This window comes from Pleurodeles waltl, chromosome 10 (genome assembly GCF_031143425.1).
Source record: "Pleurodeles waltl isolate 20211129_DDA chromosome 10, aPleWal1.hap1.20221129, whole genome shotgun sequence".
Classification (NCBI taxonomy): Eukaryota; Metazoa; Chordata; class Amphibia; order Caudata; family Salamandridae; genus Pleurodeles; species Pleurodeles waltl.
The window spans coordinates 804,950,736-804,971,151 of record NC_090449.1 but is presented as its reverse complement, the minus strand read 5'-3'; the positions used below and the strand labels follow the sequence as shown (position 1 = coordinate 804,971,151).

Genomic DNA, 20,416 nt, shown 5'->3' with positions numbered 1-20,416 from the left:
ACGCCACCCGACTTCCAGAGGGGAAATCGACGCAACACCTGCCGTGAGAGCGAAACTTCGACGCACAGCCCCGCGGAACGACGCGCAGCCGGAAAAAAAGCAGGAGAATCCACGCACAGACCCTGGGACATCTGGTAATCCCCGCGACCCACAGAAAAAGACTGTCCGCGCACCGGAAAACAACGCACGAGTTCCCTGCATGAAAAATAACGACGCAAGTCCGTGTGTGCTGGGGGGAAATCGACGCACACACCATTTTTCCACGTATCTCTTCTTCTGCGGCCCCTTGCGGAGATTTTCCACTCCAAACCAGGTACTTTGTGCTTGAAAGAGACTTTGTTTGCTTTTTAAAGACTTAAGACACTTTATATCACTTTTCAGTGATATCTTTACAAATTCATATTGCATCTTTGATCGTTTTGACCTGCAAATACCCAGATAAATATTATATATTTTTCCAAACACTGTGTGGTGTATTTTTGTGGTGCTATATTATGGTATTGTATGATTTATTGCACAAATGCTTTACACATTGCCTTCTAAGTTAAGCCTGACTGCTCGTGCCAAGCTACCAGAGGGTGGGCACAGGCTAATTTTGGATTGTGTGTGACTTACCCTGACTAGAGTAAGGGTTCTTGCTTGGACAGAGGGTAACCTGACTGCCAACCAAAAACCCCATGTCTAACACCACCCCTCTCAAGCAATAGCCCAATTTCTTACACATGCATGTGGAAATGCAAATGCACAGCAGTACATGAATTTCCTTCTCCTATCCCTATATTCTATTAAGTATAGAGGATTTCCTCTATATTCTATTAAATATAGGGGATTTCCCTGGCATTTTATTTCAAGGGCTTGTGTTTGCATTTCCCACGTGGTAACATAGCTGCAAAAAATATTTGGATTCCTATAAACCTGTGTGTTGTAGGCATTCAAATAATTTGGAAAAATTCCTCACCGCCAATCATGTACAATGTAGCAATCACTCTAAATTTGTGGATGCTTCTATTCCACCCAGTAATACAATTCCAGCATTTGCAATAAGAACATATTTCCCTAACCTTGATTCTACGAATCAGGATGTGATTTGTTTTCCCAACTATGTTACACTTATGTGTGCAAAAAAGTCTGTGACTTTAGTCTTGAATGTTTAACAAACAGCTTATTATGGATGATGGAGAACAGTCTTAGCTTAAAGGTTAAAAGAATTACATTCAGGTGAGAGGACCTTACTATCCTTTTCAACTGGGAACAGAATTGGACTCCAGAAAATGAGAATCAGTACATTACATTTTTATTTGATAGATTGGTCTCATACATTGACCAATGTAAAAAGTAACAAATATTACTATTTTAATGTGTGTTGCTTAGGGAAGTCTTCATGAAGCGGCAAGAGGGAACCACATCAAAATTAAGAGTGTTGCTTCTGTTAAGGCTGACCACGATGGAGCATGCATGAGATACAATGGGTGGATTGGGCCTAGTTAAAGTATAGTGGGGCAAAGCGCCGGGCTTTGTCTGAAGAGGAGTTGTCAACATCTGAGAGTCACTGGATGAAGTTTCCTCGTTGATGGGAAACCAGTTCTCATTAAGCCCAGTGAAGATTATTGCCTTCAGATGTAGACAACTTTTTGGAGGTGGAAAATCGCCACTGGGACAAAGCTGCAGGCTATATCTGAAGATTGGCTTCATGAGGCCGCATGCTAAACAGGATTTGTCACTATGGAGAAGAACATAGGAGCTACCCCAAAGTAAGGCTGACAATTGGTGCACTTTTGAGAGGATTGGATAGCAGGTAGGTCCTGGTCTTCTGTTGGCTCTCCAGAAAGTTTTTGTCGGAAACATTTTATAAGATCCCAGCTTTTGGAGAAATATCACCAATATCCCTACCATGAGTCCAGGACTTGGGGGCACTGCTTGGGAGTTGGATCACTCCAGCAGCAGCCAGCAGCAGGGTTCAAGGCCTCAGGAGCTTATATTGCTAAAGTTCATACAGGAAGCAGTCAACTAGCCATTGGAGTCACTTCTGGTGGTCCTGTGTTAAAGGAAGTGAACCAGTTCCCCTTCAAGCAGTAAGCCAGTCCTTAAAGCAGCAGGATATTCCTCTTTTGACAGGCCAGTCTCCACAGGTCCAGAAGGGTACTGTAAATTTGTTCTGGGTGTCCTGTGTTTCTACCTAGAACCAGCCTATGTATGTGGGGGGGTACCCTGCCCTATCCCCACATCAGGTTCATTAATGTTTAAGGCTCCTAGAAGTCTGGGGTGACAAAATGCTGGTGTGAAATTCATTTGTGTGTACTGAAGGGAAGCTCTTTGAAGTATAATTGGGGCAGGGCACAGCTCCCCTCCTCCCCCAGCCATCCTGGAAGGATGGTCCACCATGCTCACAGCTAGCCCCCTTTGTGTAACAGTCTGGGAGGAATGCACAAAAAACAGCAGCAGAGCCGTACAGTCATGCGACCCATAACACTGACACAAGGCACAAATGGTTAGAAAAAGAACACACCAACTTTCTAAAAGTGACATTTTTTTAATTGTGGCTTAATATCCGATTAAAGAGGATTTAAAATTACAATCATGTGATTCTAAAAATGGCATCTCTACCTGCTTGGAACCCACAGTTAGCATTTTTAAATGTAATAAGGTAGGCTAGTGTTACTTACTGAGTTTCTCACTACCAGGACATGTAAAATGTAAACCCATATATCCTACTTTTCAAATACAACACACTCTGTCCTATGAGCCTTTAGGTCCTACCTTTGGGCTAACATATGTATTAAAATGGAAGGTTTAGGCCTAGCAAAAGGTTTATTTATTTTCCAAGATCAAAATAGCAGTTTAAACAGCAATACAGGCTACAGTGGCAGGCCTGAGGCCAGTTTTAAAATGCTACTTTAGTGGGTGGAACAGTGAGTGCTGCAGGCCCATTAGTAGAATTACATTCACAAGCCCTGGGTACATTTAATATCATATACTTGGGGGCTTATAAGTAAATTAAATGTGTCAATCAAGTGTAGCCTAACCTTACATTTGGGAGCTGCACAAACACAATTGCACTGGTTAACAGTGGTAAAGTGCACAGAGCCCTAATGCTAACAATTTTGTTTTAGCAAAACAGTAGGGGCGAAGGCAAAAAATGTTGGGATTGACCTGCAGAGAGGGTCAGGTCCAACAATAAGCATCTGTGAGTTTCATTATCTGGAGTCGAAATGTTTGAATTCCAGGGTAATTCTGATTTTATTAATTCCTAAAAGGTAGCATATCTGTTGCCATCTTAAACACAATGTACAGGATTAGTTGTCTCAATATTGCCTGCCTTTGTGAATCGAACAATTGTGATGTTTCAAGTCTTTTTCCAGCTACAAGAAATTGTGACATAATAGTACACATTTGGAAGTAGAGGTAGTTTAATGTGACCACTTCAGTTAGTGGGCACAAATAGATATTGAACAGCAACAGTGGCATAATTGAGCATTGCTTGATGATGCATTTGCTGTTCCTGATACAAGAAGTGGCAGCACCAATCCTGACTAATTTGTGCTAATTAGTGAAGAAAGATGGAATCCGCTAGAGGCAGTCTCAGACATTTCTTTTATTCCAGATGCCTTATAGAAAACATATTTGACCAAAAAAATGGAATGCTGGATATACATTTAGAAAGGGTAGGACAAGAAAAATCCATCCCTATATCAGTCAATATATCTCTGTTCCTTTAAGCATTCACAATACAGACTGCTGGTCATGGAGTACATCATTTCCCACAAACTTATGAAGCTGTTAAGTGTTCTCACCTTTTTGAATCTTGACTTACAATTATTCATTGATGCTGTATTTGACTTTGGCCCTGTACAGCACTCTGCTGCCATTTCTGATATTTGCACTTTACAAACGAACTAGGAACCGGTTTGTGTGCCCTAGGTATCTGTGCACCATAGACAGTGATGCTGCACGATTAACCCCTTTACGGATTCATTTGTTTTCTTGTAATGAAGGCGTTTGTTTAGTCCAGAACGTCCTGAGAAGACAACTCCACAGAAAAAGGGGTGTATAAACGTGTACGTTTCACTGGGATGGATTTCGGTTTTAGTCTCTGGATACACTCTTGAAAGTGGTGCGTAGGTTAGCACGTTCTTATGCAGATTTGTGGAGCGCCCTATACCCTGGAGGGTGTCCTGTCGCTGAATCAAGGACATTTCTACAAAATACTGGGCAAATGGCATGACTTTTGCGCACATTTCAATCAACCTTATTTTTAAACTTGAAAATTATGCTGTACAATTCCAAAGTGAGGATTACTTTCCCACTGTTGTCATTGCAGCCCAGTGGTTTTATTTAGATAAAGCACGATTATTAGCAAGCCATGTGGTAATTGTAGTGCCTCAGATAGTTAACTTTAATTGAGCAATATGTTTATTTTACCGCCTATACGGTGTTAGACACTTATGGCATGAAGCATGTGCTCAACATAATATATTATAAAGTTTTGCATCCCAATATTATTTTATATATATATATGTGTATATATATATTGAAGCAGATATGCTAATTAAGAAAATTATTACCGATTTATATGTTATTACTAACGAAATTAATTGTAGAAAAATAATGCGCATGTTGAAAAATGTGCCCTCGGAAAATACTGGAAATATATGCGAAAAATGCAGTAATATGCCATAATGAGATGCATAACCTCTGTTTTGTATTACTAAAAGTTAGCTGGACTAAAGGCCTAGTTCCACTGGGCCTCGCACACTCTGAACATGAAGAAACATACACCTTGCAAAGGACTGGAAATCGCTGACTGCAACCTTGACCCATTCGAAAGTTCAAGTTACTTAGCTTGAATTTTCTGCAATGTACCGGCCGACAGGAGATGATGAAGACAATTTGATACAATTATGTGTAGAGCAGGCTAAATGTACTTTCCCAGGACTTGAACAATAGAGGCACTGACTGGAGAGCCATATGCAACAATTTTGATACCTGTAGGGCCAGATTATAAGGGCATCGCATAAAGAACCAATCCGCTTCTTGTGACTTGGAACATATGAAAATTAGTAGCTTTGGTAAACAAAAACTATACGTTAGTCATATCTGCTGACTGACTGACCAATTAGCAATTAGGGGGATGGACTGGGAGACCCTAATAAAAAGTCATGACAAAGGGAAAGAAATCAGAATTGTGGGAGAAAATTGATGATGTCAGGAGACGCTGTCCAAGGTGCTGATATTGGGTTCATACTCTGTGAGCCTGATCCGTAGCTGACTGATTGATGACCTGGAGACGAAGACTGACTTGTTGATCCATCCTGGATAGGTAGCTATGAAAATGTGACTGATGATTTTTATGCCTTTTCTTCTAGGTACCAACTGCGCTGTTTATAGAGATTCTCACTTAGGTAGATTTTTCCAAATTAATGTTTTTGTCTAAATTGTTTTTGCATGAAGACCCCCATGCTAATGCTAATCTTGGTAAGGCAGGCTGTTAGGGGTGACATTGATGGTGACAAATGACTGACAAACTTAATTGCTGAATTACATTATTAATGCTGGTATTCATAGCTTATGGTATTGCATTTTCACATATGTCTTCTTAAGTGATGGTGTTATTTGAATGAATTAAGGAATTGAATAAAGTTTGATCTAATAGATGATCTTCATTAGTATGGTTTAACGTTGTTTTTCATAAAATGTTTCCTTGATTATTGATGCTAATTATTGATTCAATAGTCACTGCATGACTAGGATACTCCATGCGATTCAAAAGGTTTATCGACCTATATGCGTCCCCTTGTAAGTTTACTTACCAAGCACCAGGCGCGCTAACGATTTATATGTACTTAAAAAATGCAAAGGTTACAGGGACGTTATAGTTAGGTTTTGAACGCGTGCCTTAAAGTAATTGTAACTTGCGTCTCCACCATGCACAGTTTTTTCTTAAATAATTTGACTGCTAATGTTTCATTTATATTTTTAATGACATTATAGAAGGTGTCATGAGTGCTGTAATATCTGGAGTAATTAGCAGTGCATGGCGAGAGTCTGGGTTATAGTTACCTTAGGACGCAAGGTATAGTTACTTGAAATGACTCTAACCTCTGAATTACTGTGGTTTTGTGTGAGTAAATTCAGAACCTAACTATAATGTCCCAGTAACCTTTGTTTTTTCAGTGAATTTCTATTTTTTTTTTTTTTTTTTACATAGTCATTTGAATTACTATACGTTAATCCAGCCACGAAGGTCATGTGCCTAGGGGTTTGGCTGCAGGGCCCAACCTGCCTCAAGGCCCTGTGGCCAAGCTCCTATAACCACCTAACTCTACGCCCCAACCCCTAATATGGGAAATGCCATTTTGCCACCCCTTTTTCTCAGCCTCCACTTGAGAGATCACCCCAAAACTTTCCATGCACAACAAGAATCACAAGCACACTTTTGTTTTTTTTTGTGGGGGGGGGCGAAATTGTGTGAAGATTCATCAGAAAACGCCAATGATATAGGCAAGTCAAAAAACACTTTTCTGATGGAAATATGGTCCTAAATATATAATATATATATATATATATATATATATATATATATATATATATATATATATGCTAACTTTGTTGCCTCAGGTGCAGTTTGTAGCCCAAACAGCAAACCAATAGCATACAGTCAATCAATGTTACCAAGATTGTTCTTGGAATGATACTTAATGTTATGTTTTTGGAATAATGAAAAGGAATTTGAATGCTGTTTTGCAGGTTGTGGCAATTGCAGGATATTTTCTCGAAAGACCAATCATCATGAATATTTTTGGATCAAATTATCCTGCTTTAATCCATATGTTTGAAAGTGAGCTTGATCAATGCAAACTCTTGTACGACAATCACCTGAAGCAGGTATGTAACAAGCATAATAACATTTTGTGTGAACCATCAGTATAACTCTTTGCTTACATGTCTACGCTCAGCACATTCATTTGTTTATTTCTAGAAGATGCGTGCAGCATGTTCATTTTATTGAGAACATTTGCATAGTGGTCAAAGATGTGGCATAGAAGGACGAGCAGTTAGCCGGTTGTGGTAGTTTGTTTTCTTTGATTTTCTTTGTTTTTTTAGCGTATTTTAAGGGACTCCTTTGACACTCCACTCACACTAAGTTCTAGCTTTGCCATTCTTACATCACATGACCTAAATGTTGGCACTAACAGCCCAAAATGGGGCTTTCTTAAGAGGCACCCTGCCAATGCGCTATGTCACATCTTTGATCCTCCTTTGATATTTTGTTTAAGATGTATGTTTCTTCAAACGCACAAAAAGTATCATACAGCTCTCACCACTGACGAAACTCCAGATGTTGCCTTCCAAATCAATAACTTTTCAAGTAAAGGGGATATTTTTATAATCCTTAGACAAATGGAGTTCCCTTTTCAAGACAAGAAGCATCATATGGTCTCTCCAGCCTGGACTGAGAGATGGCTGCATTTTATTCTAATAAAATCACTCTTATTTGCTCTAATAGATCTGCTGATCATACAGCTTTCCTAGGCAAGGACTAAAGCCAATCTTTTACACCTTGCTGAAGTTATATAAAAACATTTATGTACAACCACATGTGCTTATGAATATAATTTACTTTTTAAAAGCTTCAGAGGGTCAAAGCAACCTTTTTGTAATTTAGTTCTTAAGGAGCTTGGTGCACTTTTGCCCCCCCCGCCCTCCGCACACTTACAGAACTTGTAAAGCATTATTTTTGAAGGGGTAGAATACAGTTCTCAAAGAGGCCCTATATCCTCCTAATCTTGTAATGTAATGTTATGTAAGGTAGATTTGTAGATCACTGTTCGTCGCTCTTGAGGGTATCCAGGCGCTGGATCATGAAGGAACCCACCACCAAGCTTAAACTGCCCTATACATGCAAGTAAACGGCTTACAGGTGTTGCAAGTGCTCCAATGCATTGTTGTAAAGCTTTATTCCATCTAGCCAATTAAATCCTTCAAAGCCATTGATTGATCATCGCTTTTGTTTCCACATTCATGCAGCTTATCTCTTCCAAAAGCCTTTAACCTGGAACTCCGTGGTGGATAGATTTGGCATGATATGTATTTCAGACTTTCTGACTGACATGACTTTAGGTGGCCTATGCCTTTGATCCAGGTGAGATTATGCCATAGGTTCTACAAAAGCTACTAAATGGTTTCAAAATATTAATTCAAGAACTCATCTCCTTTGCTTGAACAAACATTTGGGCTCAGGGTCAGCTCTTTGTAGAGCTGAACTGTAAGAAAAATATTCCATGATTTATTGAGCCTAAACAAGTTTTTAAATATTTCACATTCAATCAGTTTAATTATATACCTTATGTCCTTCTGGCAGCACACTGGCAGTGGTGCTATGCAATGTTACCCAGATCTCACAGACCAGTCTTAAGAAAGCAAAGCTACATCTTCATGTGCACAGCATTATGCGCCCAAACTGCCATTCTTCAAGTTGAATGATGCATAAAACACATTAAACTATCACTTTTCCCTTTGTCTGGAAGTGGAGATCTGAGGATATTTGCCTTTGGGATTCCTCTGCTTCTACAGGTGCAGATATTCAATGATCTTGTTGTCTGAAGATACCTGATTTAAATCAGACTATTATTTGAGGTCTGTGACTAATAATAGCAACTCTTATTCAGGTGAACCACCAAAGTCACTAAATTAACCTGAGCTGAACCCCCCTGGTAACTATGATACAGAACAGACAGGCTGAACTTGGAGGATTGTGTAATTTATTTATGCAATGCCAAAACAGTACTGAAGTCAAAGGACAAAACAATAAAAATCACAAACTGAATTAGAGCAATAGAGCAAAACATGATAAATAAAATGGCACCAAATGACGAAAATCCAATATGGGGAACAGCAGTTAAGTATTTTTAAACCTTTAGAAGGTATAGGGCCAAGAAGCCTAAAGTGCCTCTGGTTTCAGCAGACCAGGACCTAGGGGCAATCTGACACTGACCATGATGGAGTCAGCTACACCAATCAGTTCATCCTGGTCAAATATTTTACCTTCTGACTTTAGTCCTTTATGTTCCACTCCACCACAGAGTACATTACTAAAGAACATCAGGGAGAGGCATTTAGAGGCTCAGAGGGTATCAGCCGGAGGCCAACAGCAGAGTCCAGTCGCCACTGGTCATATGGTCAGTTACAGAAAAGTCTTCATGTAGCTTGTTGTATCCCTATACCTTGAACAGAAGGTCAGCCTTATGACCCTTGGAGCCCACTTCTTTGACCTGGATCCAAGAGGGAGCAGGTTCTGTCCTTCGGGCCTCCTCTCAGATTAGACGGCAGGTCTACTGCTCTTCTGTTCTTCCTTGGGTATAACAGTCTTATTAAGTGGGTGCCTGTAGGTGCCACATTTATGCCTGGCACTAGTTAGTGGGTGGGAATGACTCCTAGCACACACTAGCCAATGAGGTAAAAGTTCATAGGTCCAACTCTATCCACCTTGGGCATTTTCAAGGGGGCAAATGTATTTAGCCACTTTAAAATTGGAATCTTATGGCTGGTGGTGTGAGTGGGTGTTGTGCTATGGTTATCCTAGTGTCCTCCCTTTTCTAACACAAAAACAGTTTGGGGCAGCCACTGGTCCCACAATAAACTCAGAAATGGAAGTCTGGTAAAACAAAACCAGGGTTCTTCAGCAACCAGACAATGTATACATAAGAATTGTCTTGGCATTCTGTTCCCTTCCTTTCAAGTGCACCCTAAGTGTTATACATAAATCCCAGAGAAAGAAGTCTGGTAGGCCAAAAGCAGGGTGTTTCAGCAACCAGACAATGGATGCTTGAGAATTGTCTAGACATCCTGCTCTCTCTTTTAAGGGTTGTGTGATTCAGCAGACCTGTCATACAGGAGTTGACCCTCCTCTAAAAAGGAGGCCCAAAGTGTCCGTCACCTATGAGGCTCTCGTTTTGGACATGACAACACCTGCAATTTTCACAATTGGCGAGTGGCCACTGACAACCGCCTACCAACTAGACCATCTGGTATGCCCAGGCAAGGAAAAGACTGGTGCTCTACCTTTACTATTGTAGTGGCATTAGTCCTTTTTTGTGGCACTTCATCCCTCTCCTTCTCCTGTTGAGCATGTAATTTCCTGACAGTTCATCATTACAGCTAAATGTGAAGATGGTGGCGCTGTGCAAACATGCTACGTTGGAGACAGGTAAAACACTGTCCCCGTTGACCCTGCTGTCAGATCAGGTGGATTTGCTCTCACACCTTTGGCTGCCTGTCAGTTTTGACAATAATCCCTGTGTTATAGCTGTTCTGTTTGTAAGGCTGTACATTAGATGTCCCAGCCAACCTCATGTCTATTGTCGTTTGTTTTAATTGAATGAGAGAAAAATTTGAAAAATATGATTACAATTGTTTCCATGACTTAAGAAATCCTGGGACTAGTTTCAGGGTATCACCCCTCGTAAGCCAGGCTAGCTTGAATCCATTAGCACAGTGACAATGGGACCCACATCTGGGCATACTCGGCCCACTTAGGGCGACTTAGCATCACTGTTGGCCAGGGTATGCCCAGACTTGGGTCCCTTGCTCGCTGTGCCACTGAATTCAAGCTAGCATGCCTGATGAAGGGTGATACCCCCAAAAGCCATCCCAGGATGCTTGTTTCTGGCCCAGGGAGAACCTGGCCTGGCAGTTCAGGCTGGACTGGGCAAGGTGGCTTGAAAAGACCCAGGCCTCATTCCAGATTAAGGTGCCTTTGACTAATGCTGAGAACATTGTTGAGAACACGTGCCTTTCCATACTGCGAAATGCTTCAAGGTGAAATATAGATACTTGCTCACTCATAATGCCATTAGCAATAAGTGTCTGGGCCCCACCTTTCACCTGTTAATACCATGAGGGGCAAAAAGCAAACAGATCCCCATTGAAACTTAATAAGCCAAGGGTAAAACTTTTAAATGGGGTGATCTATTTGCTGCTTTTATAGGAATGCTGCTGCTGACCACCCTGGCAAGATAGGGAACATTACATGACACTTAACTAAATTAGCAGGTGCCTTGAGTGCTGTGGGCTGAATGGTGTCCACAGCTTTTGGTCAGGAGGAGTCATGACAGCCACATGAAGGGCACAGGAGGGTGTATGCTACTGAAGCGCAGTGGATCCCATTCAAGGCATTGGGTGTTAGAGCACTAGAATAGGTTGTGTAATGTTGTGCCAATGAGGAGTTGGCTAAGGGTGCAAACTCAGCGCTCAAGATGCACCCTGCATGTGGCTGTTGTGAGTTCACACACTTTGTTTACTGTTTGGGAAGTTACAGCTGGAGGGCCTCCAAGTCCATTATCAATAGTTGTGAAGAAGTCGGGTAATTCTCCCTGGAGGAGTCTGCTTGGTCGGTGTCTATTGTCTTGGCACTGATATGAAATGTCTCCTCTGCTGCAAGAGCTGAGTGCTGGCTCTTCTCTGCTTGGCACTCTGAATGGGGTCATGTGGCTCTGTGCCATCACTCCAGGATAGTGTTAGGTTGTTTGCACATGTATCTGCGGGATGGTCGCTCCAAGCCCGCTGTAGGTCGTGGAAGGGCAGAGGAAGGAGTGAACTGTTCTACCTAGTCCCATGCCACAAACAGACCCTCAAAATTGGTCTCAGTTGTTTGTGCTGTGATCCAAATTTTTGCTGGAAATAAGAGTATTTAAGGCCCAAGTTTTGTAGTTTACTTTTCAACGTGGCAAATGATGCTCTTTGATTCTGAAATGCCTCAGTGTACTTGGGGAAAATCATTATTTAATGATTGTCAATTGTCTATGGTCCCACACACCTGGCCTCCTGTAGGGTTGTGCCTTGATTTTTATAATAAATTAACTTTGCCTCCAATAGCTGTGGTGTGCAGCCATGATGGGTCTGTGCCCTGGAACCGTCAGGGCTCTTTTATGGAGAAGATGTAAGTCCTTATTTGTGGTTGCATACTTTTTTTGATCCATGTTTCCAGGTATTCTCTGCTGCACCTGATCCATGAGTGTGATCATTTTTTTCTGTGCATTGTTAGCGTGTGGGTGCAGTTCCTGGATGGACTGCGCTGTCTGGGATACACGGTCAGCAAGCTTCCTTTGATTGTTGTGAAGGAGAGTCACTTTGATGGCCATGATGTCAAGATGGGTACAGAAATTCTCAATGACCTTAAGTATTGAGTCTAGTTTCAGCGGTATCATAAGGGTAAGGGAGGCAGATGCACTGCCCAAGGGGTTCAGGGCAGTCGAACACTTCAAGTTTTGGCAGGCTGACCTGCTGTCGCTATGCTATGCTTACCATGGTGGTAGGAGGCAGCATGCAGTTAGTGCTTCAGTAGATGCAGGCCAGCTTGCTGTAGTTCATCATTCTGAAAAATGGGGTCTGGTGAAGCCCCCTCATCACCACCCATCAGCAGCATGAGCAGCATGACTCACCCAAGGAAATCCCAGTGTGATAAGAGTTCAGGATCAGGGTTGTAATCTGTAGCTAGGATTTCAAGAGTGACAAACACTTTCTAGTGAGAGTCCATAGACTCTCATAATCAGGGCTCCCAGGCTATGTGTCTGTGGTCCATAGCATGAAGTGGTCGAGCACCATAATGGGCTGCAACAGCAGTGTTCAGGACACGCAGAGAAGCATTTGATCAGGTGGGGATGCACACCAAAATCAGCCAATGTTTTTGATGTAGGATCTTTGCCACCCACCTGCAGTTGGTTTAGTGCATTATGAGATGGAGATTCTAGTTTTCTAGGCACACGCAGCAGGGAGATACTGTCAGAAATGTCATATGTGAGCGGTGCGACCCCACAATCCTAAAAAAGTGTGCTGAGACCTCCTCACCTACTTTTCCAGCCTTGGGAAAGGGTCTGGAAATTAGTCCAGCTGTGCACTCCAGTCATGTTGGCAGTTCAATCAATTAAGACAACAACTCCCACAATGCAGCACCAGTGGTGTTCCCCCCCCCTCCAGCTAGCACTGCTCATCCTACATGACATAAGGACAGCCCAGCTCCTGCTGCCTCAACGCTAGGGACGCCACATTTGTGGCACTGTAGTCCAGTTTATGCCAGCTCAGATTGAGGGCACTCCCTTTGAAAACTCTGGTACTTTTGGGGCCCCACAACCTGGCGACCTGGATTCCCAGTAGGTATTCCTCACCTAACCACAAGGGTCTGCGCAAGCATGAGCTTCAGTCATTCTCTGCAGAACTCATAGGTCACAAATATTCTTCCATGGTGGGTAGGGGCAGCATTATGCCCCAGGTAACAGGTTTGCCAATGATCATTGAGGCTTTTGTCCACTGCAACTACTCTTGTGTGTAGCCAAATCCCTCTCTATGTATATGTTTTAAAAATAGTACCAGTACTTTACGCAAACAGCTGCACTGTCAAGCTAGACCTACACAAAAAAAGACTGACCTTTACTTATTTATTTTTGCAGTTATATAATGTTCCCATTGACCCAAAGCTAGCATGGCACTGTTTGAAAACTGACTGTGGTGATCGTATCACAGAACTGTACATGGTCACCAACTGTGCTATATTTATTCCACTGGCCTACATATACAGGTTTTATAGCATTTCTGAATGTTAACACCGAGAGGGAGATTTACAAACAGTTTGTGCTGGGTAGTGTCACAAAAGTGACCCTAATCAGTACGAAATGTTTTTCCTAAATTACATTCCAGCACAAAAATTGTTTTGTGCTGGAAAATACCCTAAAAGTAACACAAAGCAGCTAGAAGCACTGCTTTGTGTTACTGAGCACAGAGAATGCATTAAATGGGTGGTACATGGGCTTCCCCATGCAACCACCCATGCCTTTTGACATAAAACTGTATTTACAAACAATAGTAGATATGGTTTTGCACCAAAAGTTAACGTCATTCAAAAGCAGGCATTAAAAGGGGAAATGTTTTGATTTCTCCTTTCTTTTAAGACTTTGCATGCCTGCTGCACTGAGCAGCATGCATAGAAATTTTTTGAAGTGTGTCTAAGCATAGTATTTTGTGCTGCTAGGGCAACTTTCCAGTACAAAACCTATGCTAGATTTATACACACACCCATGCTCTATGGCGCAAAGATGTGTGCTTGGTGCATGGCAGATTAAATCAGCAAAGGTGGTGAAGAGAGGGGAGGAGAGTGCCATATCTTTGTAGATATGGTGCTTTCATGCTCCCTCCCTGTAAAGCAGGGCATCATTTTTAATTGCTGTGCTGCGCTGGGTAACAGCTTTGTAAATCTTCCCCCTAGTTTCTTTAAATTAAATATAATTCCTCCTGCACCGATCCAAGGGCCCTGGCCCACCCTGGGGGTAATTTATGAAACGGCGGTGCAGCTATGTGCGCTTTGTGGTCCAAAGAGGTCAAAGGTTGCCAATCTTCAAGAAGCCATAACGCTGGCCATGTTGGGATAATCTTGATGATCCTGGGCTACTTTTATATATGGTGGAGAGCTCTACATACCGGGGATAGTTACAGCAGGCTGCTTCACCTCCAAAGTGGTGAAATCCAGAGAGAGCTGGTTCTCCTGGTTCCCTGCCCCAAACTTCCTCCTGATCTTCATCTCTGGGTGCAGAAGTGTGGGGCTTTCCCCAATACAGCACATAACCATATATGGGGATGTCAGTTTACATTAGGTCAAGGTTGTTCCATTTCAAGATTGGAATTACATGTTATGGTAATACTTCATTCCGTTACTGACACCAGTAACCATAATCCCTCTGCACTTATTATGAATGGTCAAACTTTGCAAGCATGTGCCCACATCGTCAGTAGTAAAGTAAGACATGCCTGCATTATCAGCAATAAAGCATACCATCCCCTTCTGCACTCATTATTAGCAACGAGGCATTTGAAAAAGGTGCTCACAACATTATTAATAGAACATGGCATCCTCAAATCCATATTAAAAGCAAGAAAAAAAAAGTCAAAAGGGCCTGGGAGAACAGAATCCATAAACAGCATCAATGATCACAGAGGGACATCAAGATACGTCAAGGAGAAAAAAATGTGCATCTCAATTACATCTTAGACAGGTCATTTAAGAATTTACCTCTGACATGAAGAACCTGCATTTGCCTTCTACATTTACCTTCAACCGAGCAGGACTCAACAGAAAGGCCTCCCTCCTGCATCCTGAAAAGGTTTAATGAGCTGCCTGAGCCACAATCTTCTCTTGACTGTAGTGTGGCATAGGTCAGGCTTCACAAAAATAAGTTTGCCCATTAAAGCTGCGTATAGCATTCAGCCGAGCTTTTTCAAAGATTGCCTGCCATAATAAGAAATTACCAAAATAAACCACGATGGCTCTGGGTCTTTCAGATCTATATCTGGGCTGCTTCTTAAGCTTCAATGGGAACCGATGAACTCGCTGCACATCTAGGTCCCAATTCCTTGCAGAAGGTTCCTAGTGGGCCCACTTGATGATATTCAGCATGAAGGATCTGATATCACTACTTTCCAATTCTTGTGCACAACCCGGAAACCTCAGGTTGTTTCGTATTTGCCTCTTCTCAAAATCTTCTATTTTCCAGAGTATGTCAGTTAGCTGAGACTTGTATACTTCAGTTTGGCCCTCTATCTCCCCAACGTCCACCTCTGAAACTGCAGCCCAGCCTTCTGCAGAGGAGATCGGATCCCTGATCTCGATGCAGGTTTTATTGAGCTCTCTGATTGCCCCTTGCAGCTTTTTTGTGGCCAGCCTTACCCTCCGGCTATCATTGTGGGTCTCTTCCTGGAATTGCTTTATGGAGTGGTCGCCTGACTTCCCTCTCTATCAACCTGCTGCAGGAGCTGCTCTTGATCATCCGGGTACACCTGTTGGGTTGTGAAGTAATCCCACTTCAGAGCTTGGAGAAGGTGGGGGTCCCTTGTGCTCCTCATTACCCTTTTGGCCACCCAACGTTCACTTCGTGGAGTTGCAATAAGGTGGCTGCAACATCATTAGTAGAACATGGCAGCCTTTTAGGAATGTAGATTACTGTCAGCATTAACAACCCTTTCAGCAAAGCATTGTTGACATCTGTGAATAAAGCATTGCTTAGATTCATGTTGCATAATATTCTGAAGGAAAGGAGTGCCTAACTACCATGAAGAACAGTTTTCAATAAAGCATCTCAAAACTACAGAGCTCAAGTTCCAACCTCTGGAGTGCTTATCATAGGAATATAATCACAGGTAGGTTGTATTTCCAATGGCTCTTCAAACATAGGGTCAGTATTTTCAATACACTCCCTGGGGTCTCTTTGGGGATGCTGCAGTGCTTCTGCAGTTCTCCAATGCTTTCTTTCCCATCTTGGTAGTGAACTCATCATCCTGGCCCCATCACAACCAGCATATATTGCTTCTTCATGTGTGTCTACTCAGCCAGGTGGTGCCACACCAGTCTTGGACCCTTGCAGCTGGTCCTAAGATGCTTTGCCAGCCTCTTTGGATCCAGCGGAACTGACACATCTCCTGTCCTGCACAGGGTAACCCTGACCAGAAACTTCTGGGTCAGAACCGACACAAAGACCTGCGTCAAAGCCTGTCACCTCATCGGAACCACTGCTGCATGACACATCCTTAGTGCAGGCCCTTGTATTCCTCGTCGACAGCAGCCTTGGCAATGACACCAGACTCCATCTCTCCGCTTCCAAACTCCTAAGAACTGACACAGGCCCCCAACGGCATGATGCATCCTTGATGCCGGACTGTGCATCTCAAGCTCTTGCTGATGGGAATCTTTGATGGTGACGCAGTACCTCGCTCCACAAAGTTTTGCATCTCAGAACCATTGTATCTCTTTGACTGCTCGACGCATCTTCGATGCAGACCATTAGTTCTCTGCAAACCAGAATTTAAAGAACTTTTTTCAGTGAGTCTTATTGGGTCCCTATACCCAGCTGATGCTCCATCGTGGTTGCCTGAACTTGTGACTTTGTTCCTGTCTAGCGCGAAGTGAAATTCACAGTTGGCGCTTTGTGCCTTTTGCCTCTATTTTTACTAAAAAAAAAAATTAAACCTGCGCATCTCTGGTTCTGCTGATTGGATTCTTGTTATTTTGGTTTTATTTCATTTTTTTTTTATTTCTCCATTTTTCTAAATCTGTTGTGACATCATTTTGTGCTGTGCTTTCACTGTGTTGCTGTTTGAAGTGTTGCACACATACTTTATGCATTGCCACTGAGTTTAACTTGACTAATTCACTCTAAGAAGAATTGTGGTTGCTGCTTGAGAAGGGTTTCACCCCTTCAGCCAGTAACCCACTTTCGTATACTTTACTAAGTTCTAATGGAAGTAAATTCCACAACTTCACTGCCAGGATGGAAAATGATCTGCCCCCTAAGAAGGTCCGTTTAAATATGCTAACAGCCCTATCCCAGTCAATTCTAACATTAGTTGTGAATGATCGGAGATGGTAGGTCTTGTAGTGGACTTGTTTTACTGTCATAAACAGTTTTATGGACAAGGGAAATCTTCTTGAATTTCACTCTGTCTGCTATGGCAGTCAGTGAAATATCTTTAAATCTGCCAAAGCGGAGTCAGATGTTCTTAAATTCAGCATTTCCCTGACTGGAGCATTCTGGATTATTTGCAATTTCCTAAGCAATTACTTCGAAAGACAGTACAATGCATTACGATAATCAAGTATGTCGGAGAGAAATGCATTCGCAGTTTGAGTTTTTTTGGGGAAGATTAATGGCCAGATGTATCAAAGGGTTTTACTCATTTTGTGTACATGGGAAATTGTGTTAATACATATGGTCCTAAATAAGTCAAGATTTTCTTAAAGAATCATAGGACGTAAAACAGGTTTTTATCACTGCCCCAATTCGCGTGTCTAACTGAAGTTTTGAATCCAGAATTACTCTTACGTTTCTTAACCTTTGAGGTGGAAGATGTTTTGCTCCCAGTGAGGGCGGCCAAAAATCATACCCAGATATTTGATTTTGTCTATAAAGTAACAATATCTCCGTCTTGTCCCCATTTAACAATTGCATACTGTGAACTAACCAGTACTGAGCATTCAGAAGACTCGATTTAAATTTTTCAATGAATTGGTTTAAATCACTCATTTTTAAAGAGATTCAGGTTATCACTGGTGTACATAATCAAGGAAACAGATCGGCAAAGCCTGGAGTAGTACCTAAAGATTGAATACAATACAATAGGGGGATGTACTGATCCCTAGGAGATGCCACATGCTGTTTGAAAATTGAGACACAATGTAGTGCTACCTGACAAAAAACTGTGAAATCATTTTAACGCCGTACCACTAACCTTCAGAACCTGCTTTCACTCGAAGCATTTGGTGGAACACGGTATCAAATGCAGCTGATCAGTATAATAATATCAGCACAGCTCATCTATTTAAATTCGTGTCCTTTCTCAACTCATCAGATATTTCTGTGACGATACGTTGAGTATTACAAGCTCCTCTGAAGCTCTCCTGTGATGAATGTAATAAGATTTTATTAACATCTACAAATTTCGAAAGCTGGTCAAACAGTGTGAGACGAAGCTTAGAAGTAACTTTCTTAATTCAATGCTGAAAATGTTTTAATACATGAATGCATGCAACAACTTTATAAAAAAAAAATCGAATTTATCTAAAAATTGTGTGATGACCTCACAACTGACCTGTAACCAGAAAATAGCATCACTTCTGTTTTGAAATAAATTGTTACAGAAGTTACGTTGCTACCTGCCAGCAGACAGTGTAAAAGACAGGTAATGTAATAGAATGACAGCTGTTCCTAAAAAATAAACGAGTAGGTAACCTCCTTCTCTAGTACACAACCAGGCATCAGGACAAGGGCATGCGGGGCTCGAGATAATAAACCTGTGCATTTTCGAACTTCTCTGGCCTAGTTGCTTGACCACTTCTATCAAGTCACAAAACTCAACAAGCTTTTGATTCTTCCACAACAGACAAGCATAGAAAAACAGCACATAGAAGTCAACAATGGCAAAACAGCAGGCAGAGTGCATCAGCCATCCCAGGAGTAAGTGGTAGTGTTTGCTTATCTAACTCTGTTAGTCACGTTCAACAGAAATTTTACAACAAAGAGGCTTGCTTGGGTGCACCTATCCCAGAACGACCACGAAGTCATAGGGGCTACTTTAAAAAAAAATCCAAATTATTAAACGATTTCGATGTTTGGAAATACACCCCCTAACCCTTCTCCAGATTCCCAATTGTTCTTGAAGAGATCCATCTGGTAAGCAGTGTAATAAACCTCAAAATTGGGCAGCAAGGTCAACGTGTTCCCTGCAAACAGGAAAAAATATGGTGATGGATATCCCAGATCGTAACTATGGGAACGTGCACTGAGATCATCACATAAGGGTCCATTTACAATAAGTATGCCTGTTCTGTACCTCAATGAGAGCCTAGGCAGACCAAGGTAAGTGTTCTATATTGGCTGAATTGCAGAATTTCAGAACCTCTTCTAAAACAAATAGTAAAGATATATTGCCAAATAATTCAGATTTGATAGCTATTGCACAAATTGCACACACCTACAAAAGGTTTAAATGTATCCTCTTCCAGCAGGAAATAGAATTTTCATATTCATTAATGAAGGAGGTTGTCTAAAACACGGACCTTTATGCCTGCTGTTTCTTGTTTTTCTAGCAAGTCTTAGCATTTTGCTAGAAACTATAGCGGCTTTGGAAGTCATTAGTTCTCTATAGTCTAATTTAAACGTGGAACACGTCATTGTTTGTGGCAGCAAATGTACCATGTCTGTGAACGTTTAAACCAAGTTTCAAGTACATACTGGACGACAGTACAGCCTGTTAGCCATCTGTCTTGTTAACAGTGCGATTTGAACTTAGGCAACAGACTGATAAATCTAAAGAAGCACATTAGGTTTGGGGCATGATGCAGTGCAGCTCAAAATTGTTGCTCAGCCAAAGCTAAAGATTTAGGTGTTTACAACAATGCGGGTGGACGCCTTTACACTGTGCCTCAAAACGGGAGTGAAAATAATTTTTGCAACAAAGAGAACACCTGTATTATGTCAGTTATCACAAATATTGTTTCTTAATACACCCTTTATAAAACAGGTAAAACAACAAAACGAAGTAGTCAATAGAAACATGCCACCGATCTCTGGAAACCTGAAATGGGCACAAGAGTTGAAGCAATGGATACAGAAGTTTTGGTCGAATTTCACATATATTCATCACTCGTAAGTTGTTAGCTTGAAAAAAAAAAATCTGCTTTATGACAGATGAAATGTATTTTTCTTCACATTCTTTTTAATAACCTGTTATTATAACAGAGTTTTTTTTAAAAAACAGTGGTAATGCTTGGTATTATTTCTGGCGCCTTGCCATTGAGGGCTGTCCCTTGTTGGAGGCCATTCTTTGGATAGCTGCATCTTTCAAGGTCATGGGGAGATGTATATTTGTAACATGAGTGGTT

General features: G+C 41.7%; 1 protein-coding gene across 1 annotated transcript in view; it reads left to right on the top strand.

Moving 5' to 3' along the window:
• Positions 1 to 20,416, top strand: part of DNAH11 (dynein axonemal heavy chain 11) — a 2,866,633-nt gene that overhangs the window by 617,769 nt on the left and 2,228,448 nt on the right. The window contains exons 10-11 of the mRNA XM_069211469.1: positions 6,745 to 6,882; positions 20,056 to 20,180. Coding sequence (XP_069067570.1) covers positions 6,745 to 6,882; positions 20,056 to 20,180 — 263 coding nt within the window. The remainder of the gene's footprint in view (positions 1 to 6,744; positions 6,883 to 20,055; positions 20,181 to 20,416) is intronic.